This window comes from Hetaerina americana, unplaced genomic scaffold (genome assembly GCF_022747635.1).
Source record: "Hetaerina americana unplaced genomic scaffold, ioHetAmer1.1.p SCAF_6, whole genome shotgun sequence".
Taxonomy (NCBI): domain Eukaryota; kingdom Metazoa; phylum Arthropoda; class Insecta; order Odonata; family Calopterygidae; genus Hetaerina; species Hetaerina americana.
In genome coordinates this window covers 67,020,826-67,048,261 of record NW_027287205.1, presented here as the reverse complement: position 1 = coordinate 67,048,261, position 27,436 = coordinate 67,020,826, and the positions used below count along the sequence as shown (strand labels likewise).

At 34.9% G+C, this 27,436-nt stretch overlaps 1 protein-coding gene across 1 annotated transcript; it reads left to right on the top strand.

The window, feature by feature from the left end:
• The first annotated feature begins 1,193 nt into the window (after nucleotides 1-1,193).
• Nucleotides 1,194-25,861, top strand: LOC139695080 (chromatin assembly factor 1 subunit A-B-like). Its single transcript, XM_071593704.1, has 11 exons — nucleotides 1,194-1,334; nucleotides 1,422-1,472; nucleotides 3,876-4,573; nucleotides 7,937-8,034; nucleotides 10,188-10,560; nucleotides 13,210-13,408; nucleotides 14,552-14,730; nucleotides 18,785-18,970; nucleotides 20,676-20,811; nucleotides 21,877-22,044; nucleotides 24,749-25,861. The coding sequence occupies exons 1-11, from the start codon at nucleotides 1,307-1,309 to the stop codon at nucleotides 25,591-25,593; spliced, it is 2,961 nt and encodes a 986-aa protein (XP_071449805.1). The 5' UTR covers nucleotides 1,194-1,306; the 3' UTR covers nucleotides 25,594-25,861.
• The last annotated feature ends 1,575 nt before the right edge of the window (nucleotides 25,862-27,436 follow it).

The following is a 27,436-nucleotide window of genomic DNA, read 5'->3' as shown; positions in this document are numbered from 1 at the left end:
ACTATGAGGAGCAGGTACTCGTAATTGAACACGTGAGCGCAAGTATCTGAGAGAGTTAAGCAATCGTCATGGGGCAGTGTTAATTAAAATAAATAATGTCTTAATTAAAATTTCATTGGTAGTTGTTGAATTTTTAACCAAAATATAATTTTTTTCGATTAAAGTTCTCATAGATCATAAGCTACCATATGCAAATGCGAGGCGTCTAATATAGGTGATATTAATTGTGTAGTGTTACAACCATGCATTGTTGGAAAAATGTTTTCAGAGAGTTTACTAAGGGATAAGGGGCAAGCAGATATAAAATGAAACCACCTCTAAGCGTCTATTAAACATTTCAACTGGTCGCATGCTTTCTTGTATTTGTGAAGTCTGCCATAATGAAACAACAGAAAATTTATAAACCGTTATTTTTTTCTCATATGTATGCTAAGAAAAATATTGCCTGAACCCCACTATCTATATTTGTATGGAATTTTAATCAAACTAGCAGCTTAGAGAAGATAAGTACTTCCGATGTTTCTCTAGTTGAGATGACGAAAACGGTTTTTGGTAATTTATGACACGCTCTAGAACAAAATGATACAAATATAATTGATGGCATTTGAAAAACCAGGGTATTAGCAGTTTTAGGACGATGGCAATGTGCACACGACTATCAGTACTTTTATATGTTATTATTGTAATAACGATATTGCAATGTTAATGTGCCCGTGCCTCTTTAACAATTTCGGATATCGTTTGGTCGGAACATCTTCGTCGCTCGTAAAGGAAAACTTACAAGAAAAATATTGATTAACCTGTTTGATAATTTTATTAGAGGCATAAAAAACTCTCTTAAGCTTAAATCCATAAACTTTGCCGACAGCGAATGTTATTATCGGCCCCTTGTATTTCGCGGTCGCACTCGCAAACACTTGGTGGTAGGTTGTACTTTGTTAATGTTTGACAAGATTTAATATTGGCTGCGTATGCATTTCATATATCGTATGTAAATAATAAATTTTAAACTCATTTATGTGAATGATATTTCCAAACGAATGAATGGGTAGTATTTTGATATTAGCTATATTGCGCATAGGTTGTTATATTGATGTACACATTTCCGGTGTCATCCCGCCCTAGCTAAAATAGTAATTTGGCGGGGACAGGCGAAGTCCTCTACTGCTGTTGTATTTCGATGTGGATTAATTTTGTTAAGAAAAACCTCCGTCACAACTGTGATCTGTGTTAATTTTTGTTTCTCTTCTGGCTAATATCTAAAACCGTCCTCTCGATTAGTATCATTAATAAAGTGACCTTCGCTATGAAAACAGTGGACATCCCAACTGGAGGTAATCGGCTGTGCAAAGAAATAAAATGTTTCTTTCCCACCGTTTGTTTTAATTCAATAATGCTGATTATCTATATTGACATTTTAGATGTCGACGATGGATCTCCAGTGGAAACGCCAATTAAGAAATTACGGCAAGGTAAAATTAATTTGTATACTACGATATTTGCGGTAGTTTAGTCGATACCCTTAGTTCATTTAATGATGAGACGAAGAAATAGATATTTTTGGCACACATTTCATAACTGAGTAGATCGAATAATGCACACAAGTTTTTTTGATTGTGTGTCAATGGAAAGATTTCTTAATGTCTTTGCGACATTTATTATGAGAACCATTAACGCCTGGAATTTCCTTATCATTTTAAAAAATCAATATATAGTGGTTCCAATAGCTGTTTGCTAATAACTCAGAAAACAAGGGCTTTTAGGTTCCTGTGTATATTCGGATACACAAACAAGGCTGAAGGAAGAGGTTAAAAAAAGGAACGTTTTTGGCTTTCTGCTTGTCATGATTAACAATTATTAATATGACTGGTTTGATTCCTGCCAGATTATCCGGCATTCGTAAGCTCATAGGAAAATATTGCATTCAAATATCTCTGCATCCTATCTATTACTACCACCTCTTTCTATCATGTTATTTAATTCCACCGTGAATTTAACTGTGCCAGTAATAGAATAAAACATTTTCTGCAGTGATAACCTTAATTAACGCCTTATATGACCTCGACTATGAATAATGTTTCTTCCATTCTGTTCATCCACTGTGCCATTGCACACATCAGTGACAGTGCATACATATTGTTTCCATTTATGTGGTCAATGTATTACAAGAAAACAATTACTTGGAAGTTATTGGTTGTTTGTAATATATAACATACCAGTAATAATACAAAGTGCGATTGAGCTGATGAGTAAATGGAGATGAAAAAACGATGAATGTGTTGGATGTTATGCTAGCCTATAATACTTTTTTTTTGGATCAATTTTCGCTGATAGGGAAAAATTTATTCTAAATGTTATAATGTGTTCTTGTGATGTTTTTCATTTAACCAAGAGTAAGGCAATGCTTTTGCCAGGTGTAGGTAAAGTGTTTTTTTTCAATTTTATTCAGATGCACCAGGCAGATAGTTGGTTAGATTGATTTTAGGTAAGGCTACATGGATCCATCTTCTCCAAAGCATCTTTTTTGTTTGGTATTAGTCTGAATTTGATTGATTTCTATGGACTTGCATCCAAAGCTATCTGAACTAGGTTGTCAGCTGATTACAATTTTGTCGTTTTCAGAGGAAATAAGGCATTTGCCATCTTAAAATGTTATAAAATTGTTCTGTAGATGCATAATTCAATTGTACAGAGTAATAAAGTGATGTTAGAAATGATTGAAGGGGCCAATAAAGTAATTCTCAAAAGGGACTATTGGTGGGGTTTGACCTAAATGTTAGGTTGTTCATAAACTGAGAATTCATTGAGATCTTAATGGAAATGAAATGGGTATGACAGGACCATTAATTGTTTTCTGTCATTACTTAATGCAATGAATAACTTGGCATGATTTGTCTCTTTATGGGATGCCCTTTCTATTTAAATTGAAATCAAATTGCTCATTGTTTAGCACCATTCCTACTGGTGGTGATCTCATTTGTCAGTCAACTAAATCTTGAGGCGCATGTAATACCATCCATTTTGTATATTCTCGAAACCATCATAATCATTGGTGGTTTACCTGTTAAAGATAGGTTTTGGTTGATCCCCTCCATCTTGTCTGCCCTATATTATATCCACATTCAGTTCTCCATTCTATTTACCCGCGTAACTTTTGTCCAAAATAGCCTTTTCCCTTCCTTTTTGTCCCCATCAATCTCCTTTCCAGCATAGTATTAAATAATCCTAGGTCTTTATCTATCTCCTTCACCTACTTCTGATGTTGCAAATCAACTACCTCTGTTCTCCCACCATGGTCTTAACTTCACAGCAAGTCATCCTCTCTATCCAACTTATCATCTACATTCTTCTCCACAATCACATCTCATAACTCTTATCAATGCTCATCCTCTTGCTTCAAGGCTAGATTTAGAATCATTGCAACACTATAATCCTTGTTGAAGTCTTAACTGATCTTTTCTTTCTGCTAAATACCACAATACTGCCATTAACCATGTTCATTTTAAAATGACATAATATTATTCAACTCTACAAAACACACAAATACATCCTGATTGTATGTTGTATATCGATCAAATGCTCATTTAAATGAGCATTCGATCACTGCAGTAGTAGTTAATAGGTGAGGTGATGGATAATCAAAGTCATTTGTGCCATTAGGAATAGGTGGGTAAATTGCTGAAGGTAGGATTTCCAGGGAATGGGACAAGGTTGGAGAGAAACCTGGCATCTTCATTAGCCTACTCTTAATGAAATGCACTAAGGGATCCTAAGTTCAAAGTTCTATCCTGCAGTGTATTTTCCATCATCAATATGATCAATTACTGTTCAGAGTTGAAATGCGGATTAATGACTCACTTGATGTATCTTTTCAGCACTTCTGCCTTTTCAAATTGTCAGCACTGTTGGAATTTCATCCACTCCTAATATGCCATCAAAAAAACGAAAGCTGACTGAGCCATCTAGCAATGGCAAAATTAGCAAGAATATACGTTTAGAAAAGCGTACAGAAACCAAGGAAAATATAGTAATCAATACCCAGAAGCATGATGCCAGTACCATCTTGAATACCAGTGATGAAAGCCTAAGTAAATCTATAAATGCCACTCCTGTTGATGAGGAGAGTCTCTGTCTTCATTTAGATGATGAGACTGATCAGCCCAAAGTGGATTGTGAAGCAGTAAACGATGCCCAAGATTGTATAAACAAGAAAAAAGAAGGCAGTCCAACAAACAGAGGAAAGAAAGGTGTGCCAAACAATGAGAATGAAGAATTAATGGAGTCTTCAGATGATGCACGTGTGATTTCCTGTTCATCCATAGATTTGGATTCAACTGATGAAAATGCTGTTAGTGATGCAAATAAAACAGATGATGCCAAATGTAAGAAGTTGAGTCAAAATGATTCAGATGCCAAGAGCAGCTTATCAGAAAGTGAAGGCCTTGCGATGCTCAGTTCCACAGACGTTTCTACGCCCACACGCTTGCCCAGTGATGTCGGCTCTCCAACTGTTGTTCTAAAGAAGAGAACCCTGAGCTCCCAGCAGAAAGAACAACGGGCCAAAGTGAAGGAGGTATGTATAATTGACTTTTTATGTATCATTCTAATTTATTAACAAATATCTTTTGTGAGTTAATAATTTACATAATGATCATTATTATGTGCATTATTTCGTCTTGTTTATTCATTTAGTTAAATAAATTATTCTTTGGTGAAATGGTCAAATTCGCATGCTTATGTTTTGGCTACCGCACACAGACTCATAAGGCTATGGAAGCAGATGTCTGGGAGCAAATGAATTTTTAATAAGATGGATCGTTCTAGTTGGTTCCTAGTGCAAAGTATGCACATGCTTTCCTAGACTGTTTTTCTGTCAACAAAATTCCTCACTCTTTCTGCCCACTGGTCAACTGTCTGGCACACCCACCCAGTTTACTAACCCAGTCATTGTTCTAATACAGTTGTTATCCTGACTCTCCCCTTCTCAAATGATTAAGTATGGTTAAATAAACCTTTCAGGGTTCAATTCATGGATGTTTTGTGTATCTGTCAAATAAAAGAGTGACTGTACTTCGCTACAGAATTTAATTTTTGTAATTCTGTGGAAACATGTTCTCTTATTCATTTGATAGGTTTTTTATGGTTGTTAATTTTTGGCAGCTCCTTTCAATTTCTTTGTGTCTGCAGTGAATAACTGATGGTGTAAGTGACCCAGTTATGACTGTAAATTGTCAAAAGAAATGCATTTAGTTTGAAGTACTAAAATGACATAATGGCATCAGTAAAAGAAAACAGCCTAATTTAAAAGTTGTTTAATAAAATTGTGTGTGGAAAAATGCAATAGTATAGCATATTGATGACTAAATAGGTATTGCTTTGCTGAATATGCTAAAGATAATTGTATTAATTTAAGATTTTATTCTAATATTTATTGTTGATTTTGGATACGATTCTCTTCATGTTTTTGCAAAAGAGATTATACTTGACAGTGTTGAAAATTACTTTTAATTTTACACTGATAATTCTCTCTCCTGTATCCTACTGGTAAAACATTAAATTAATTCACATTAAGTGATGAGAAATAATTGTGATGTTTTTTTAAATGTCTTAAAGTGCCACTGATGTGATTTATTGTGATTTATATGATTGAATATGATTGCAAAGCCATGAATTGTTGGCAGCATATGTTCAGATCAAATCAATCAATATTTGAGAAATGGGCTTTGAAAATTTTACTTGAAATCACTCAGCCAGAATTTTCTGTAATGAGTGGACATTTCTACATCTGTATAAACACCCTGCAATCCACTGTAAAGGTGTGGGCAGGGGGTGCAAGCACGAGGGAATATATGCATGAAAGGGTGAATTAAAAAATGAAGGGTGTTTCATGCCACCAATATATGCATGCCAATGGAAATATGAAAACCACTTCTTAGAGGCAAAGGCTCTTGGCAAAGATGTTCTTAAAAAATTAGGCATCAGAGAGCCTCCTGTTATCTGGTGACACAAATGGAAAGCTTGGAACATGCCTAAGTAATGTAATACTAGTGCTTTCATTAAATTATGGAATAAAAACAGCTGGACAAAAAGTAATTGTTTTCTTGTACACTGCCTCATGGCATCGTCAAGGTTATCTAACAGATTTGGAACTTGCTCCCAGCAATTGCCACAAGCATCACTCATAACACGAATCTAGGGATTGTTTGTCATTAATTATTTTTGTAAGTTCATTACAGAAAATTTTTGTTGGATTTTCTTTTATTTGATATTGGAAATACTGAATGTGGCTGATCTATAATGGTTCTGGATGCCATTAATTGGATAGACAGATGAATAAAAATATGGAAGTATTGCAAAATATTTCCATAAAAACTGGATTTATTTTCCTTCAGGCAGTTATTACCAATGATACTACGAGTAGTATAAACACAGAAACGGCCTCACAGTATTTTATGTAATGAAGCAGTGATTTTAATATTGATTCTCTAGTTAGAGAATCAGTATATATTGAGAATGTGGGCAATGATGTTGAACAAAATAATTAAGGAAAAGATGCACCTACAAAATTAAACCAAAGACGGCTACAGTATTTAATAGATAAAAAAATCTTTATTTCACTACATAGAATGTTGATATCTTGAATTGGATAAATGATTGTAAAAATCATGGATAGAAAAAAATTGTGCATGTGAAAATCAATGTCTGTTATTAGTTGCTAGTTTCTTTAAACTATAGTTCACATTAAAAACTTAACTAACATGAACAAGTTAATGCAGTTGCAGTAAGTAAAATTGCATCTGCCTGCCTGAAAATGTTTTACTTATTACATAATAACTTTTTTTTATACATTATAACATACTCTTAATTCATTCATTTAAATTTTGATTGGTGATGTTTTCTGTGATAAGATTGTGCATTGCTAATTCTTCTGGGCAAAGCTGGAACAAATAATTTCTCCTGTGAAGAATATTTTGTTCCTATGCAGTACTTAAAGCCTGAAAATGGTGGAAATGTATGCATAATAGGAAATTATTACATCCCTGCGTGGTTCCGCTATTGGCAATTTTCCCAGTGTTTTAAAGGATACTTGTTGTCAGAAACATTTTTACATAATTTTAGTGCCATACTATTTAATAAATTTAGTGACTTACAATTATTTTGCTTGTGAAAGTTGGATTATTTGTAATTCTAACATTAATCATTTTTTATTCTTCTCAGAAAAATAGTGCAGAAGTTTTTGATGCTACAAGTTAGAATTATTGAGTTTTGAGGTGCCATTTGCTGCTCGAAACAAATTATAAAAAGTTGGTCTGAACATGTGATCAAATTTTAAACTAGTTTTCTTTCAGTGAGTAGGGTATTCTTAAGAAATATCATCATTTAAGAAACTTATTCCCACATACTTTGAAATCAGCTCAAAGGTGCCTTAGTTTAGATGGGGGACACATAGCTACACTATCAGAAGCATTAGTTACATAATATATTTGGATCATTCTCAATGATTTCCATCTCACATTGCCTTTGAAACATAAATTGGGCTGGCTATCCTACTTTAATCTTCTTATTGTAATATTAACAAACTTAATATGTTCAAGATTTAAATTAAGATAATTATATTTTATAATTTTGTGTTATTATGTATTGTTGCATAATAAGATATTTGATTGAGTTCAGTGCATTTATAAATTTCATGTGATGAATTATATGACACCAGTATGAGTTTTGTATTTAGGGACTTATTTTGTCTGATCATGCCAAAAAACATGTATAGGTACTATAGGTAAATACCAGTTAATGACTTTATCTTAGAGACTCTTTGTTTCCGAAAATACATGTTTTGAGAAATCACATTAATTTTTTGTGTTGCATCAATTGACCCTGGAAACTCATTGGTTATTGTTTTATGTATCTGCATTATCACTCTTCGGTCATCCAGCAGCTAGAAAAGGTGAAAAGGGAGAAGACACTGGAGAAGGAACGCTTAAGGGAGCAAAAGTTGGCCCAAAAGAAGAAAATTCAACAGGAAAGACTGAGGTAAATTACTGGAAAGGACATCCATGTTTATTTTATTGAAGTATTATTTGATTATATTTGTAAAGCTTAACCCTAATATTGTTTTCTTCTGTGATTCTCTGATCCCACATGACCATCGCAAAAGCTTCTAAATTGACAGACCCCATCTTGCTTCATTTCAGTTTCTTATAGTGAGATTCTGGCTCGCAGGAGTTTAGGGGTAGAGCATTGGACTACTGACCGAAGGGCCCGGATTCGATTCCTGGGCAAGCCTCTCTGGGCACCCTCAGCCCACCCAAGCCGTGTGTTTTTTCGGGTACCAGATCTTCGTAGGAAACCATAGGCGGCACAGGGAAAAGAATTGGCCCCCCTACCCTGATGTATGAATTTCACACACCATCAGGCTTAGTACTGGGTGAACTCTACCATCACCTACCAAACCAATCTTTGGGTTAATTACTGTGTTTATAGCGAGATTATTTTGGGATAGAAACAGGACTAAACTGCATTTTAATGGCATCAAGGGAGGAGCCTTTGCAACCCTAATCAATGGGTGATGATAGACTTTTATGTGCTCATGGCAGTTTTCTCTTTCTTTCTGGCACCTTTGATCATGGCCAGCTCATTCTTTTGGCTTCCCTTAGAAATTTCTGTAGCCAACTCCTTCCCTAGATCATGGTGGGCACATTCTTCAAACCCTGGATGACTACCCATTATTTCGTTATAGCATCCAGCTGTAGAGATCTAATGGTTCTCAATGAAAAATTTGTTATCCTCGAAACTAGATAATCTTATATTACTGTTTTGCAAAAGCACAATTCTCCGTCAGCATGATGCCAAGTTGCACGATGCTCAATCAACTGGGTTTGTTATCTTTCTAACTTTGAAAGATATTTCTCTAAGTTTTACCAGAATGTAATAGTAATGCACGGGTTAATTTTTTTAAGAAGAATGAGTTTAAATATCAACCGTGGTGGTGCATGATCTGGCAAAAGAAAATGCAGAAGAATGAGGAACAACTTCATATAAATTAGCTGTCAAGGTGCATGTCTCTTGGAAGATTTTAATGTTTGAAGTCCTTATGTAAATGAAAATGTTATTTTAGGATTAATTATGAAATATTGGTTGCAGTTGGAGACACTGATTGGTTAAATATATGGCCTGATGATGTTGTGATTTATGGCTTCTTAGGATAAGGGCCTTTAATTTATTTCCATGTAATGAATTACTTTATTCAGTGAAAAAGAGAATTATTTTCATTCTCAATTCCTTTTCTCGTTTTCACACAATTAAGCCTGGCTCAGCTTTAATCTTGTACCACCTAACCCCTTAGAAGGTATTGTATCAAGTTGAAAAGATACAATATGCTTGATTGATAGTCTGAATAGGCTTCATAACTGGCATTACTCTGTGGTAGAATTGTGATTGTGTGTTCTCGTTGATTTTGTAATGTTCACATCTTGTTTTTATTTATTTGTGACACAATGTATTTTTGATGCTAGAAAATTATGATTATCACAGATTCCTGACCACACTATAACAAACAGAAATCCCAATATGGCAGAAAATCCTTGCCGTCTAACTAGCCTAACCTTGCTGTTTATTTCTTTAATATAATTATATAGGTGAAGATTCCAGGGTTTTCAAATTCATGAGTTTAAAAAAATATAACAATCATATTAGGCTAGATATTAGACAGAAATTCTCCCATAATTCTTCTTGTTTTTTTCATATTATTTATAAATGAATTTCATGTCCTTTGATTTTTTACTTGAAGTCAAACTAAATGTTATTGAATTATTCATTGATTCTAGGTAAAAAATATATTTTTATGCATGTGAAGGTGCCTTTCCAAATTCTTATCATAATTTCAACCCCTGAGAAATAGCGTCATGCATAGTATGTTCAACCCTTGATCATGTTCATTGCTCCATATTCATTTCATGATAGATATGATTAATTTTCAGATAAACCACTTAATGTTTCAATTTTTTTTTCACAAGTAAGACAGTCTTTCCAAAGTCAAATTTTGCTGCATACTCTCAGGGTATGGAAAATTTTGACTTTTGGGAAATTTTAGTGTTTGAAATGCTTGTCATGTTTTCTTACTTTTTGAAGGACCTGCTGAAGGGTCTCTCTAGACAATGATTATTAAAATGACATTTTATTTTCAGCATGAAACTCGAAGAAAAACAGAAAAAAGAGGAAGAACGGAGGCAGAGGCAAAAGCAAAAGGAGGAAGAGAGGCTGAAAAAGGAGGAGAAGAAGGAGGAGGAGAGGCAGAAGAAGGAAGAGGAAAGGCAAAAGAAGGAAGAAGAAAGGCAAAAGAAGGAAGAGGAGAGGCAGAAGAAGGAAGAGGAGAGGCAGAGGAAGGAAGAGGAAAGGCAGAGGAAGGAAGAGGAGAAGAAGAAGGAGGAAGAGGAAGAACAGAAGAAGAAAGAGAAGGCTGCAGCAGCATTTGCTAGCTTCTTCCTGCCAAGGAGGAGTGTCCAGAGCAAGGTTTCAGAAGAGCAGAAGGTGGCTGAGAGGAAATTTATGCCTTTCATGGTGAGAATTTATCTTATTTTGGGGGACGACTGCTCTTGTAAATGGCAGTGAGTATCAATACATTTTTTTGTAGTAATTAAAGAAACTGAATGGTCTAATTCATAAGGACTATATCCAAAAACTTATTAATGCCTAACAATTGGTGGGCCATAATTTTCATAAAATAGGCGTATAAAATTATTGTTGGTAAACATAACAATTATAAAATATTCAATAGTATTTATAAGAGATGATGAAATTCCATTGGCATAATTATGCATAGCTGTGTACCTACAGGGAGAAACTGTTTCTGGATCTACACTCTCACATTCACCATAGATGAATTGCAGGAATTTCACTCTGTTAAAATCATTGTCCTTTACTAGGGTTCAAACCGACATTCTGTGAATTTCTGGTCAAGTGCTTTAAGCAATCAAGCTATCAAGGCATCCTCTTACAATGAGAATTTTTAGGGGCTGTTAAGGATCAAGACGTTATGATGAATTAATGTACATACAATGTCATGAGCAATGGTAGACGTGCATACTGTGCTGTAGTCCACAAGGACAAAGCCAATGCTTTAACATTAAAGTGTTATTCTCCAGAAAATCAAAGCACTGTGGTAGATGCCACCACAGATACTGTAATGGAGTCAGGGAAATCAAGGGATCTAAGTCAAAGTAAATGTCATGAAATATGTCGCAGTACTTGGGATTCACCTAAGATATTATACACAATATTGCATCAAATTTTGAAATAGTCATTCCAACCATTTGATGCTTTGAAGTCGTCATTGCCTAGTTTTGTTGGAAATTTAGTGTTTTCTCTTTTAACAAAATTACTAATGAGTATGTTTGCAGCTCCAGATGATTGAAACCATGTCATCGTTGTTACTTCAAGTGCACCTTGTTTGGAAGTATTTGTTATGTATATGCCAGGTATGCTAGTCAAATCTTTGCAAAATGTAGGCTTTTAGCTTCTAGTTTGCCATTTGAAAATATCCTTCCTCAGTGTTGTTATTAGTAATTCTCTGTGCATAAAATTAAAAAGTAAATTTAATGAAAGCTCAAGGTGAAAAACAAAAAAATACTTGACATAATAAAGGAGGAAGATTGCTGGCATTCTTGGCAATTCAGACCTTATTGCCCTCCAGATTGTGAAGTTTTGGTGATAGTTGGCCAAATAACATCTATTTAATAGCTATATAGTTTAATAGGTTAATAGTTTTGTGGAAGAGGTAGGGGAGTTATTGTTGTGTAGCCATTGTCCAACAAACTACCTACCTTAAGTGGTAGACTGCCAGTAATCATTCATAGTGGTAGTTTACTAGCTTCAGTACATTTTTGACAGCCTGAAATTATGCATTATAGTACATATAATTTATAACTTATATGGCAAAAATATTCTAAACCTCGTACTACAAATCACATTTACTCAATCTTAAGCTCCTGAATTCTATCCAAGATTCCTATTCTTGCCCTCCCTTACTTTGCATTCTCCCTTCTAGTCTTCAGAATCCCACTTACTCTCAGTTACTTCTGCATTAACTTGTCTTGCCTCCTTCAAATATCTTCAATCAACAGTCTTGCTTCCCTCCCATTCTCAGAACTTCTGTTTGTTTCTATTTTTATGCAAGATTAATCAAAGACAAAGTGAGAATTTACGGTGCAGCCAAGATGAATAATTTTTTTTTCAAAGAACTGTGGGAGTTGCTGCGACAGTAACTTTAAATGGAGTCATCCACTCTTGTGCATTAAACTGCAGAAATTTCAGACTAAGAAGTATTGGCGATTCATTATTGGCCCCCTCAATCTTTTCATAAAAAAGGTTTTAGTTGATTGAGCACAGGTGCATTCAATAGCAGGGAGTGGAACTTGCAGGCGAGGCAATTGTTCTGGAGGTGATAAAGATAGCGGTCCTCGCCGATAGCTCAGCCAGGGTCATATGGATGAACACTAAAGAAATAATGATGCAAGATTGGGGTACCTGAAGAAGATATGAAAGAAATAATGTCTCCAAAATGAAGGACTACGAATAAGTTTCAAGCTGTTGAAATTGAAGTTGTGCACCACAATAGAAAAATTGGTCTGGGATTTAAATACAGTTAAAGGGCTTAAACTGTCAAAATTACGTAACGAAATCAAAAATTATGTTTTGATTGTCCATATTAATCAGTGAAAGGCAAATGAATAATTACCACCAAGTATAAATAATGTTAATGAAAAGTTTAAAATGATGCTCTTAAATGCTCTCTTAAATTCTCGTCATCCATCGGCAATGGTTAGGATTTAAATTATGAGAATTCTTGCCATCTGTATGCAATGTGTTAATATAAAAACATTAATCTTAATTAGTTTTTTAATTAGAATGCCACAACTACAGCCAAAGTAATTTGATAGTTAGTAGCTTTTTGTCTTCAATCCCATGTAGTTATTATGTTAGAATGTTATTAGTCCATAAAAATATTCATTAGTTTTCTAGCACTTGAAGAGAGAGCCTTAGGATGTGTAATTCATGTTTCTTCTCCTGGAAATTTGACTTGTCATTTTTAAAGTCAAGATTATAATACCAATAGAAATCTGTGGTTTTAAGTTATTTTGTATGAGCACTCTGTTATTCTGTTACTTGTCAACACAGTTCATATGCATTTCTTCTAATTTTGTATTGTAGATAAAAGGTGACATGAGACTGGCCCCGCTAGTCCGTGTAAATTTAAATCAGCCAGAGAAGGAGGTGATTGATGTCAAGCTGTCACGGCAATCTGAGAAGAAACTTTATCTCCATGAGCTGAAAGAAAAACTTCATTGTCCGAAGACACATTCTGCTACCTGGCCATTGAGTGAACTTAAAGATGATATCATTGTCATCGGTATGTCTCTTATCGTAACTTAAAGGGAATATTTATCAGTTACTAGGTTACATCACTTCAGTTTTGCTTGACAGATATGGTGTTTAATGTAGTGTTTATGTTTCATCTGATTGTTAGCTTCATTAAAAATTGTCTATTATTGTCTATATTGTTTAAATTAATGTTATCTACGATTAGGCGTATTAAGAGGCCAGAGGAGTTCTGTCCAAATGTTGCCTACACTTTCATAGCAACCAACATAGTGCCTCATGTTGCTGCATAGGTTCTGGATTAAAAATAAAATTCCTGAAATGTTATTATTGTCTATTAGTAAGCATACCTGGTAATTTAAGATTCAATCAAGCCACTCTTGGTATCAAATAAAGCCTTTCTAAAACTTAAATTGGTTTGCGTGTGAAACTGTGTTCTGCCCATTATAAAATAAACGGCCATTTGGGAATCCAATTACAATGAATATTTCATGTTTCAAAATAATTATTTAGTGAAAATCAGGTAAAAATCCAAAACAAATTTAAATGATTAATATTGTTAATTTTTATTATACGAAGAAGCTAATATTTTTCCAAATTGAAATTTAAAATGCTTTCCATATTTTCTATGAATTTACACAATATTTCTTTTTTTAAATGCAACATGTATGTTTAATTAATTTAGTAAAATTTTAGGTAATTTTAGCTATAAACTGCATACCATAGTGTATATGAATCTTTGAGTGTTGTATGTACTATTTGAAATTAATGGATAGTGAGGAAGGAAAAATAGGCCTATATTTTGACATGAGTTTGCATAAGGCTGACAATAACCAATAATATTCCATTTCTCCCAGTTTTAAATTCATGATAAAATCACTTATTAGCTCTTGAAAGCAGCTAAGATTAAATGGCAATTAAGCAAATAAAGAAGTCAATATATCATACATCTCTGTTAACTGTGTTCCTATCAGCCATGTGTATCCCAGTGCCATGTTTTATGATAATGCTATCAGGTATTGTGTTAGTTACTGGTAATTATTGATTAATTAATGGCATGGCATTTATTCATTTACTCATAATGAATACCATAAATGTGGTGCTTGTTGAAATTATCCATGTCAGTTAAAACTTGAAACAGTTGTAATTATTGGACTATTTTTTGCCCCAAAAGATGATGATGATGTTCCTCCTGGAGGCAATGGGGATGGTGTTGTCCTAGACACTCACCAGGATTTGCATTTACGTGCCAAACTGCTGCAATTCTGTGAAAACCAGCGGCCCCCATACTGGGGCACTTGGCGGAAGAAGAGTAAAAAGGTTGGGCCAAGATGTCCATTTCACAAGGATGATGTGAGTATTTAACCTTTTTAATTTTTATTGGGCATGATAGTTAAAATTTCACTATGACCTATGACACCTCCCTGTTAACTGAAGGAACGCCATCAATTTGTAAATTAGAAGATCAGCAGTTAGATGATCTAGTCGAGCTGCAGACCTAATATCTATACTAATTCTTTTTAAATATGGCAGGAATAGAAAAATGTCAATATACGAGGTCTGTTGAAAAAGTATCACGACTTTTGTTATTTTTCCTCAAAATTTATTTAGTCATGAATATCTATTTTGTCCACTTCAAAGGAATCCCCAATAGATATTATGCACTTGTGTTTATTCCAATCCTCGAAGCACGTCAAATAATCATGTTTTGTGATCTTGTTCAATTCCTTCGATGCAGTCTTTATCTTGTCAATCGTAGCGTATCGTTGTCCTTTCATGGGCCTCTTCAGTTTCGGCAACAAGAAAGAGTCGCTGGGGAATACGGTCGCTGCGGCATCATTAGTATGTTGTTTTTGGCCAAAACTTCGCGCACAAGTAACCATATCTGAGCAGGGGCATTGTCATGGTGCAAAAGCCTATTTTTGTTCTTCCACAAATCCGGGTGTTTGTGGCGGATGGCTTGGTGCAAATAGCGCATAACTTACAGATAATATTCCTTATTTACCGTTCCACCCTGTGGCAAGAACTCATGATCCCTGCAATTGAAGAAAACTGTAAGCAAAACCTTCCCATTCAACTGAACTTAGCGCCTTTTTTTCGGTCTTGGCTCGTGCTGCAGCTTCAATTGAGATGATTAGGAGTATCCATGTCATAACCATAAACCCATGATTCGTCAACAGTGATGACCCTCTGGAGCAAATTTGGGTCGTCACAGATACCCCATTAGCAATGTTAATGCATTGCTGTTTTTGGTCGAAATTTAGCAATTTTGGTACGAATTTCGCAGCGACCTGTGTCATACCAAGAACATTGGTAAAAATCGAATGGCACGAGCCAATCGATAAGTATAGGTCCTCAGCAACTTCTCTGATGGTGATTTGATGATTGGGCAATACTATTTTCTTCTTTTCATCTATGTTTTCGTCTGTTGTTGGCGCGCTCGGGCATCTAGCATGCTCTTCGTCGTTCACATCTTCTTGGCCCTCTGAGAACATTTTGTACCTCTGTTGCTTTGGTCCAAGGTAGCTTCTCCACATGCTTCAGTCAACATTCGGAATGCATCCGCATATTAATTTTGTTTTTCACCCTAAATTTGATACAGATTCTTTGATCCATTTTTCGGAACGGGAAAAAATCAAAGACAAGCCAAGCACGTCCTAGCAAAATAGCTGACAACAATAAACTGAACGTTCAAAATGGCCAAACCTTTCGGCATAAGTGAAAGATAAAAGTACCAACATAATGCCACAAAAAAATCAAAAATCAAATATAAGCAACACGTGAAAGTTCAAAATTCTCTATACTTTTTGAACAGACCTCGTACGCACCTTTTCAGTTTAATTGAGTGTATAATAAAGTGTCAAAGTGCATATTCGTAGATTTTATTGCAAAATGACTTGTTTTATGATAAATTACAAGGAACTGCGGGAGATGCTGCAACAGTGACTTATAACAGAGCATTTCAATGAAACAATATTAGAGTGTAAAAATCATTCGCCTTGACCGATTTCTGATTTTAGATTTAATGATTGTTTTAATTATAACATTTATCAATTTAATGCATCCAAATTTACTGTGATGTCAAGTATTTTTCAGGGTAGCCACTGATTTAAGAAAAATAAGAAACAAAGAAATAGTCTGGAATAATAAAAAAATATGGGGAAAAAGGTGAAAGGACCGAGTTAGTGGAAAAAGTCAGGAATTAGACGTTAAAATTGGGATTTAGAAGGGAATCATGTTCCTTTTAGTTGTAAGGTCAGTATTTCAGTATTATGTTTTCTTAAAGGGAATGCGGGATGTAGGACCCAAGAGAATTATTTATTTATTTTATTTTTATTTTATTTATTTATTCAGGATAAGTCCGAAAACAGCACATTCTGGCCTTTACATCGAACTATTAACAACGATAACAATGATAACATTTACAAACAACCAAGCCCTAGGTAGAGGAAAACTCACCCAGGCGGGAATCGAACCCGCGACCTCTTACATAAGGTCTTACATAAGAAGTCTTACATAAGGTTTATTATTGCATAATTTCACCATCATTTATGAAGATAATGTAAATAATTCTTGAGCACAAAAAAATGTACAAATTCTCACTAATTAAACCATTATTTCGTAATTATTTCACCCCTTATAAACGTATAAGATTTAACAATAAAACTCCCAGGTCTGCCAGGGTAGCAACTTCTTAAAATCTGGATATTCATAAAGAAAACTGTAAAGCTTCCAAGCATTTCATCTGTAGGTTTTACCTGATGCCCATTTAGTCTTTTAAACATATTTTAAAGGCCTGTAAATTACTCATAATGACAGCATACACATATGTTGCTGAAAAAAGTGTGCATATCTCAAGGAGTTGTGAAGTGTGTGATTCTAAGCAATAAAATATACAGCCAATTTTCAAATACTTCCTCATAAAGCAGTTTCAAGGGCATTCTGAAAGGTTGTCAGTCTCATCCATCATTAGCCTCTCCATTCTCAAAAACATTTTATATAATATTGGCACGGCTGTGAGTAGCTCTCAAGTGGAGTGAAACATGGAACCAGAATCAAAACAATAATCCATGCTGTGGATTGAGGTGGGTTTTGAAGCTCCGAAGAAGGCAAAGATGGAGCCATCGGCAGGAAATGTCATTTGCCTTACAGCTATCCGGGAATTCTCATGATCGACTTCTCCTGAAAAATGTAAAACAATAACTGAGGAGTACAATGCTAACCTTCAAATGAAACTGAACACAAAAATTCTTGAAAGCAGCAGAGAAAGAATAAAAATTTTCCATCAGGACAATGCACCTCCCCAGAAGTATCTTGCTAATGGGGAAATTGAGGGATTTTAACTATGAAGTGTTGGAACACCCTATTCCCCAGAATTGGCTCCTTCAGACTTCCGCCTCCTCTGAAAACTCAAAAGTTTCCTCTCTGGTCAACATTTTTCAATCAAGAAGTGATTGTGGCTGTAGAAGTCATTTATAGCACTCCCGGAAGAAAACCACTGAGGTGGGATAATGGCACTGAAACACAACTGTTTGAAATATATAAATATTAAAGGCGATTATGTTGAAAAATAAAAGTTTTTTGAAAACAAATTGTCATTTTCATCATCAAGCCAAGAACTTTCTGATTATCTTTGTATGCTATTAGGTATGAACTGCTAAAATATAGCATCTTTCGGATGCTTACAAAATGCAGTTGTCACTACTTTCTTAACACTAAGGTACTTTAAATGGTAAAATGGAGACATTTGCAGAGACTACATGTGATGCGAAAGAAATCACTTCATTCGGAATGTGAATTTGAATGAAAGGATTTAAGTGCTGCATTGTAATCTTAAAGTCAGAGGTGATAATTTTTTGTTTGTTAAAAATGGTTTGTGTCATTTTGAAAGCTTAAGCCAATTAAGCTACCAAGGCCTTGGTAGCTTAACTGGCTAAAGAACTCATGCGGAGGGATCTGGGTTTGAATCTTGGTCAAGGCAAATGATTTACTCTTTGAACTTGTTGCATTGCAATGTGCATTAGGGGATGACTCCATTAAAAGTTAGTCGCAGCATCTACCGCTATTTCTTTGAATTATTTTCTTGCCTCTTCTATTTTATGTAATGTTAGATTTCTCTTGATTCAAATTAAGCTATTGATTCATTTGTCTTCATACTCTTGAAGCTATGTATCAAATCTTGTTCCTTGTTTTACTTTTTATTATGTCAGAGCTCAATTAGAGGTTATCCTGGGGGTTCCAGTGGTAGTCGTCAAAATCTGAATGGCTAAAATAAAATCTGAACTTGACTGATGTCATTTCTGACATCTCACAATTTACACTTTAAAAGAAATAATTATGTAATAATTCTTCCAGTGCATTTTAGGGTCTTGTAGGTGTTGTCCTGATGCAATTTTTCTCGTTTCAGAAATACTTTGATTATGAGGTGGACTCAGATGATGAGTGGGAAGAAGAGGAGCCTGGTGAATCATTGCATGGGTCAGATGATGAGAAGGAATCTGAAGATGAATACGAAGTTGATAATGAATTTTTTGTCCCTCATGGATATCTTAGTAATGAAGAAGCAGATGGGGAGGAAGATGAGAATGTTGTGGTGAGTTCTACAAATCTATGTTACTAGTTGATAGGTTTTTCCAGTAAAATCCAGAAAAAGAATGATTTCTCATCAATTGGAAACAGAAAATAGATTAGGATTATTACACTATAAGTTGGGGAGAATTTTTATAAACCTATGATGGGTAAGAAATGCTATTGTTTTCAGTAAAAACACTGTATTTGCTCAATTGTGGCCTTGCAGTTATGAGGAACACAAGTCATTAGTCTTGACTCTTCATCACCAACTTATTCTACTCTATACAGTTCAGATATAACTTGTTGGTTTCCAATCACTGTTTATTCCCAAACAAAAATAAGGGTTGTGTTACTTATTTTTTGTTATTTGGATGAAGAAGCATTTCATGTATCCATGGCTTTTTAAGGTAGCGAGTTAAATTTATTACAATTAAGGTGAAATAATAAGTAAAAACATTGTCCATGCCAGAGATGTAATACGGCTTAGTTTAAGCTTAGACTCACCTCTGTAGCTGTATGCTGTAAACACTCCCTAAGGAGTGCTGGAAAAGAATGAACTACGACAGTTTCTAACAGCCTATTGCTCTACAATGGTAACATTTCAAGAAATGATTAGCGATCGTATGGTCAATTTTCTCGCACAGCTGTTTCCAACAAACACTGCCGGTCTTGCATGCTTAAAAATTTCTCATTTTGTCTAAGAGACTATGTCTTACCATTGCATAGGTGAATAGAAATCGAGTTTTAATTGTACGTCCACTAGATTCCTGATTTGGGGGAAGAGGGAAATGTAGTCATAGTACATTCATTCTGCTCAATATTACAGCAATTACATGATCACTTCAATGCTGTCAAACAAAAGTGAATGTTGACAGTAATTTTTTTACATTTTTGTGAGGTGGGAAATTTTCTGTCGTGGAACACTTCACTATTACAGAGGTTTCTTAGTTAAAGAAACTTACTGCTGGGGAATTTTTTTAACTTTCGTAATTTGCAGAGACTATTTTACATCCAAATACAGTGGAACCTCAGACAAGATAAGCAGTAGTATTAAATGAAAAATCTGAAAGTTTCGGATGGTTACACCCTTAGCTTGAGGTGGAAAAGGGTAATTTGACCTCACCAAGGAGCAGCCAATCAGGGCACCCAAGAAAATCTAGACACTTGCATGGTCAATCATAGCATTCCGGGCCAACCAGCAACTCCTATATATAGCGGCCATATTGCAATACAAATCAGTTTAACCTGAAGATGCCTCCCGGTCTAGTTGGTCAAACTGTTGTCTTCAAACCAATCTACTGGATATAAATGCCCAGAAGCAGCATGAAACCTTAATTATTCATTGTTACTAATTATTCAGCCACATTTGCTGTCAATAATATAAATCACTTTGAAATATTTGGAGCCTCAGTTGAGGAGATAAAGAAAAAAATTTCCATGTTTGCAATGAAGGAAAGTTATTGTAAGTTCCCTGATGGAGACATTCGGCAGCTACCTTTCTTCTCTACCTTGAGCAAGTATTTTGAGACTGAACCCTCCCACCAAAAAGTTACCATTGCAAAAGTATTGCCAAGTTTTTCGATATGTTTATAATTATACTTAGAATGTTTGCATACTTTATTTTTGGTGCTAAATGTTGTGCACTTTTGCAGTAGTAAGTGTTTCTGCTGCTATAGCAGATATATCTTGGTACACTAGTTAATTATGTTCATTGTTTTTTCTTTCAGTCTCCAGAAATCCAAAAGGCAAAATTAAAACTTTTGGGAATAGAGTTTGAAGAAGAAATGAAACAACAAACGAAGCAAATTAAACCTCAACTACTTGGCTGCTTTTGGTCTTTTGGGAAAACTGTTGATGAGAATTGTAAGTTATTTCACTTAAATGTTTTTATCCTATTCTAATTCACTTGTCCAAAACATTTCAAAACCTAAGTCTTTAATTAGCATCTTATTTCATCTGAAATCTTCAGGTCTTATGTATTTTTGTTAACTCTTTTAATTTTTAATGCTGTGTTATGTTAAATGTGAGAATAATTTGGTACCTCCCATATGAAGTGTCAGATTTGTTTTTGATCATGTATAAGAGCAACATGCAAATGTGGCTCTGAAGCAAATATACAGATCCCAGTACATTTGTCATAAATATCCTTGGTTAAATAAAATATGGAAGGGAAATTTCAATCGTGAATTCTTGATCAGTGGTTACGTTAATAGCTTCAGCCTTCTCAGAAGTCAAGGATATTCTTTCTTTGATAGCAGAAGCCATTGTTATTAGCTGTTGAATCAGTGTCTTCATCTCTGTTAGAAGTCGGGGCTAACGTACTGGCTTCCCACCCAGAGGGCCCGGGTTCAAATCCCGGCGGTGTTGAATTGTTCAGTGGTATCTCGATCCCTACTTGAGGTGCTCTGTGGAGGGCACTTTGAGTGAGTACACCGTACGTCGGATGGGACGTTAAGCTGCGGGCCCCTTGGCGCCTTTCGTAAAGAGTAGGCTAATGCCGATGCCAGGTTTCTCTCCACCCTTCATCCTTTCCTGTCCATCCCCTATGGCGCAAATGACCTCAGCTGTTGGTCGCCTCCTCTAAATACTACTACTACTCTGTTAGAAGTAATTTCAACTGCTTACTCCTTTAATGCACAATTCCCTGCATGGAATAGTGAATTAAAAGTCACTAATTTACAGTGCTTGGCTTCTGAATTCATGTGTAAAATGTACTTATGAATTGTATTGTTGGATAATTATTTTGAGCCTTTAAGTCTCCTTTCTTTGTTGCACCCTAAATGTTCATGGTAGTGACAGTCTCACTCTGTCGGCAGACTCAAGGTGGAAGAGAAACCAGTAATATCCTGCCCATTGTGTTATTGGGCATGGTCACATCTGAGTGTTAACTTTATGTTCATCTTCAAGATGTGGTATTCCTTTTTTCAGTGAATCATCAATATGAGAGAATTTTGATGCCCTACAAAGCAGTTATTTGTTGTGACCACATTCCCACATCTTTTACAACTCCGAGCAGCTCCATAATTGGCACTGTAAGTGGAGGTCAAGTGGATGGAGCATCTGTTGGCAGAAAAAAGTCTGTGTTTCCGGAAACAGGTATGCATGTACACATTATTGACTGAATAATTTGCAGTCTTAAGCTTAAAATGTGAGTTCATTTAAACGTTGGAAACCATCCTTTTTGAATTAAATCAGAAATCAGGAGAATATCTGTTTGGGTCCTGGCTCATGGTTTACTAGAGTATCTATTTTTTTCTTCCTCCCCTAATACTAGCAGTGCTGGAAAGGGAAGTGACGAGGGTCTTGTAATGTTGATATTTTTTAGGGTTTGTGTGGTCCGCATTTATGGAGTCATGGATATTTTCCCTATCCCATTATTGTAAGAATGTTCTGCCAATTGCCTATGCACACAAGTCCATATGCATCTTGGGAGCTGATTTTATTTATCCCTGCTTTCAATCATTAAAAATTGGTAAATGACAATAATTTCCAGAGTAACTTGGGAAAATACCTTCATCATTTTAAGTAAATTATAAGGGCTAAAACAAAGCATTTTCTCTTGCCCAATCCTCAAGCTAAATAATCTGGAAGAAGTAACAACATTCGAATTTCACTTTTATTCTAATGCCTGTCTAATTTTCTCTCATATGTAGATGCTTCTGCATGTTAGATTTTCATGTTTATGGGGCACAAAAAATACTGCTCGAGTGAAAATTTCAAACGTTGATGGATGAATATATCTGTATCTGTACAAGCTAATAATCAGAGGACTGTTATCAACCTGGAAAATTGCAAAAACGTGGACGATTCTGGGCATTTGGGGAAGAGTTATGGGAAACCTGGAAAGGTCAGAGAATTTGGGGAAGGGTTAGAGTAAATATTTGGGGAATTTGGGTAAGGGTTATCAAAAACCTGTAAAAGTGGGGTAGTTTTTGGAAAATCATTTTAATAGTTTTTTTTCCTTGCTTGTAGCCTTTTCGATGCAATATGATGCTATAAGTCCCAGTGTTTTATAAAGGAAGGCAAGGGAGTCCAGCCATTCTTTTAAAAAGATGAACTGGGAAAAAAACATGTAAAATTAATCCTGTAAAGAAACCAGAACTCAGCAGTAAACTTTGGAATTAAGAAAGATAAATGTTATTTTACTGGAAAATAGATTGTGGACAGCAGAAAGAAAAATTACTGAGTGTTTTCTTTGCTTGGATTTAGCATGAAAAACTAGCTTAGTGATTTCTTTTTAAGTAGTGCCTTTGAAGGGATTACCTGTATCCGCACATTATCCTGCATGGAACGTGGCAAGGATTTTTAGGACACCAGTCAAACATATCTGTACAAATATTAGTTTCTACTTGCATTTGAATATATGCTTGTTCATATGCTTAGACACTGGTATGGATGCATGCATAATTTGAATCATTTATCAAATCATTAAATGCTTGTTTTTCTGTAAATATTTCAGTGCTTGGGTTTTCATTTTATAATGATTCCACATTATGCAATGGAAAAAAAGTACTTAAAACTCTTTCCCATATTTGATGGATAATGCAAACATAAAAAAGATTCATGCCGGTTTAATTACATCAAAATTAGATGATCTCTTTTTGATAAATAAAGGTTCCAACTTGGAGTCTACATAATTTTTACACAGCCAGAATATTAGTGTAAATAGAGTATTAGCACTGATCATTATCATATATATCCAGACATTTAAGCATTATAAGTGTCGATATCAATGGCTGCAGGAATGTCTTCCATGGAACTGCCAGTACTTTTAATTGTGCCATTTGTGTCCCATATTAGTTGGTAAATCTTCTTTAATTTACTTTGCTAATAAGAATAAATCAGCTGCTTGCATAACTGTAAATATTGATAACGAACTTATTGTACAAAAAAGTAAATCATGTTTTCTAGGCATCTCTATTGACAGTCGTCTGTCTTGGGATGACCATATTCTCAAACTTCGTAATAAGTTGAGTTCACTTTGTCATCTTATCAGATTCATTAGGCATACCGTCAATACTGAGGTCTTATTGTCTCTTTATTTTAGTGAATTTTACTCTCATGTTGTTTATAGTATTCTTTTATGGGGCCCTACACCTAATGCAAATATTATATTTAAAATTCAAAAACGGATCATCCGACTTATTTGCTTTGCTACTCGTGCAGCATCCTGTCGTCCCCTCTTTAAAAAATTGAAAATTTTACCCATTCCCTGCGTGTATATGTATTGCGCATCTTTGTATGTCAAAAGCAACTTCTCTAGTTATCTTTCCAATGCCAACGTTCACAATTATAACACAAGGCATTCTGCTGACCTCCACCAAAACTTTGTCAGAACCTGTACCACCGCCCATGGACCTAAACATATGGGCCTCATGATTTTTAATAAACTTCCTAAAGAACTGAAAGCACAACATAAGCTGCCTATATTTAAGCTCAACCTTCAGAAATATTTACTCTGTAAAATGTTTTATTCTATTAATGAACTTCTTGTCCCATGAGTTTCTTTGTATTTAAACATGTACTTAGTATTTATCATTTCTTTATATAACATTGACGTGTCCTATATCTGTGCTTGTTTTTTACAATTGTACAAATCTGCTGGGCAAATAAAATTACTTACTTACTTACTATTAGGAATTGATAAGGAATTTGGGTTGAAGTAAAAAGTTAATTAGTACAAATGAAGCCTCTCCATCAATGAGATTTTTTCATTCTTAAATTTCTATGGTGGTGTAACTTTTATGTTGTTATTGTCATAGTGCTGAAATATTGATTTGCTTTACTTCTACCTTCACAGCTATACCAGACTTGATCAAACTGATTCATGGAAACATAAATGGATGGAGATTTTTGGTGTTAGAATTTCTGACTTACTGGAAAAAGAAAAATGATCACAAGGCTCAATCTAAGGAAGTGGAAGGTGACATACCTCCTTCAACACCTTCCTCAAAAAGTGCAATTTCAAAGCTGAGTACTGCAAGAAAAATAAAGGAGTTAGCTTCTTGGATTCAGTTCCCAGAAGGTTCTGTAATGACTGGAAAATATGCATGGTGTGTGACAGAGGAAACAAGAGCACAATTTGGCTTAACAGATCTCAGTTTGCCTAACTCTTGGAAGTATCATCTGAAGCCAGTGAAGAAAAATGAAGTTAAATCAACTCCCACATCTCCATCAGCTGCAGTTTGTGAAGTGCCAATTGAATCCCCTAATTCAACAAAACCACATTTGATTACCAAGTTCACCAAGGTAATGAGCAAAGAAGAAAGGCTTAAGCAGCTGAAGCAGAGACCAAAAATTTCAGGTAGCCCACAATGTGGGACAGCATCACTCCAGAAGCAAGCTCCAGAAATTATTGAGGTGGATGTCATTTCCACTTCTCAAACTTCAAACATGAAGCCAAGCCAGAGTGTATCAAGTGGTCCAGATGCTAAGCCACGAAAGCGTGTTCCATTGTTGGTATCAGTACCCCGGGGGCAGGAAATACCTAAAAGTTACTCACTTTCATCATTTTTAAAGAAATCTGATGTCGTACAAGGTAGTTCCTCATCATTCAAAACAAAAAGCCCAGGGACGGCAGATGTCAAGTCAAAACAACTCTTGAGTTCTGAAGAGAAGGAAGTTGAATGCATTGTTCTTAATTAATATCAGCCTTTCTCTAGTAGTTTCTCATCATCTCCAATGTACATAATATTATTATTTATCTAAAAGTGCCTGTCTCATTTTATTGTTTATCAGTTTTTTTAAAGTTGGACAAGTAAGAATGGATATTTTTATAGCTGTTTTAACTGAGTTGTCATTTTTGTGAGCTGCATGTGTCACAGCTCATTAACCTGTAAAGATGGCACACATTCTAATGCAATTCCTAGCAGTTGTGTACAATGTAAATACATGATTTTTAAACTAAATTTTTTCTTGAGAAAATCCTATCTTTGCAATTTTTTGTGCTCCTGTCAAGGCTTCCATAACTACCAGGGTAGTGGGAATTGAGATGTAGATTATTAGTAAAAGCCCTTATTTTTACTTTTCTAGGAACCCCAGAAATAGTGTTAATTGCTGGAAAATGCAAATAACAAGATGAGGAGAATTTCCACTTTTGCATGCTAAATTACTGAAGTCTTTGTCTTAAGTACTATTATCATGAATAACGCCAACTGGAATTTCTTCATCTTAATTAACATTAAACGCTGCCTTCCTAAAGAAGTTGTATTTTAGAATTCCTAACTTGCTTCCAAGCCAAGTCAAAAATATGATATTCCAATTTAATGATATGTAGTGTAAAGCATCCAGTACATTTAATTTGATTGCCTTTATATTCCTACCTCAATCATGCAGTGATATGAATTTCTGAGCAATGATTCCTTGATAATGCTCCTTAAATGAGTGTAGTATACCTAAATCCAGTGGTTGGAGCTGTCTAGTACAATTGGCGGGGGAAAATTGTAACTGTTCATTTCTCAAGTATTCATTTGGTTGATGGTCTGGACACTGATCAGTAAGCAGCAGAATTTTCCTGTTCTGAGACCCCATTTTTAACATCCAGAGCATGAAGCTCATCCTCAAATATTTTGTAGGTCATTCATGTTTTGTCAATAAAATAAGACTTGTCTTTCGTAGCTCAGGGCACCTCCATGATTTTGTTACTCCATGAAGCAGTTTTATTTTGCTAGCAGCACATTTAAAAAAACCTCATTTACATTCAAAACATCCTTTGGGTTATGGACTTTTGGGTTATGGCTATGGAATTCTGACACCTTCCATATAGTTGCAGTCTTTGCATCGGCATTTCTACTTTTACCACACACAGCCTTGAATGTAAGATTGGGCCTATTTTTAAACCTCTATAACCAATCATGGGATGCTGCGAAATCTTTGATTCCCAATATTATGAGAATGTGCGATACTTTTTCTCTAATGATGAAACCATTCATGGGGTTATATAACTATCTATCATTTAAAAACCACTCTCAGTAATACTTCATATTTGGAATTCTTGATATATTACCTCTTTTTAGGCAATTGTCTGCACTGGTTTGCATGTTTCAGAATCAAATTGCTATTTTTCACTATTGTTTTAAGTGTAAAAGCCTGCAATCAAAGATGTATAGCCTGATTAATATAGATTCTATCATGAGAATTACCTTGTTCCAAAATTTTTATTTTACTCTAAATTGAAAATTTTAGTTTCTTGTCTTTCCATTGTCAAGCAGGATAAAATTTATATTCAGGAGTAATTGGGGAAATATAAACAAGTGAGAATACCATATCAGTACCATGACGTTCAAATAGTGTAACCAGTTGTCCAACATTAACATTTTTGAAGTAAATAGAATTATTTTTTATTCATTGTAGCAACTGTGCAAGTTTCAATACTTTTTATTATCCAGGAGTCCATCACTTTTATGCATAGAGGGAATGCAAATGATCCCAGGTGTCAGGCACCATTTTTTACTCTTCGACATGTTTGGGTCATATTTTCAACTTATGT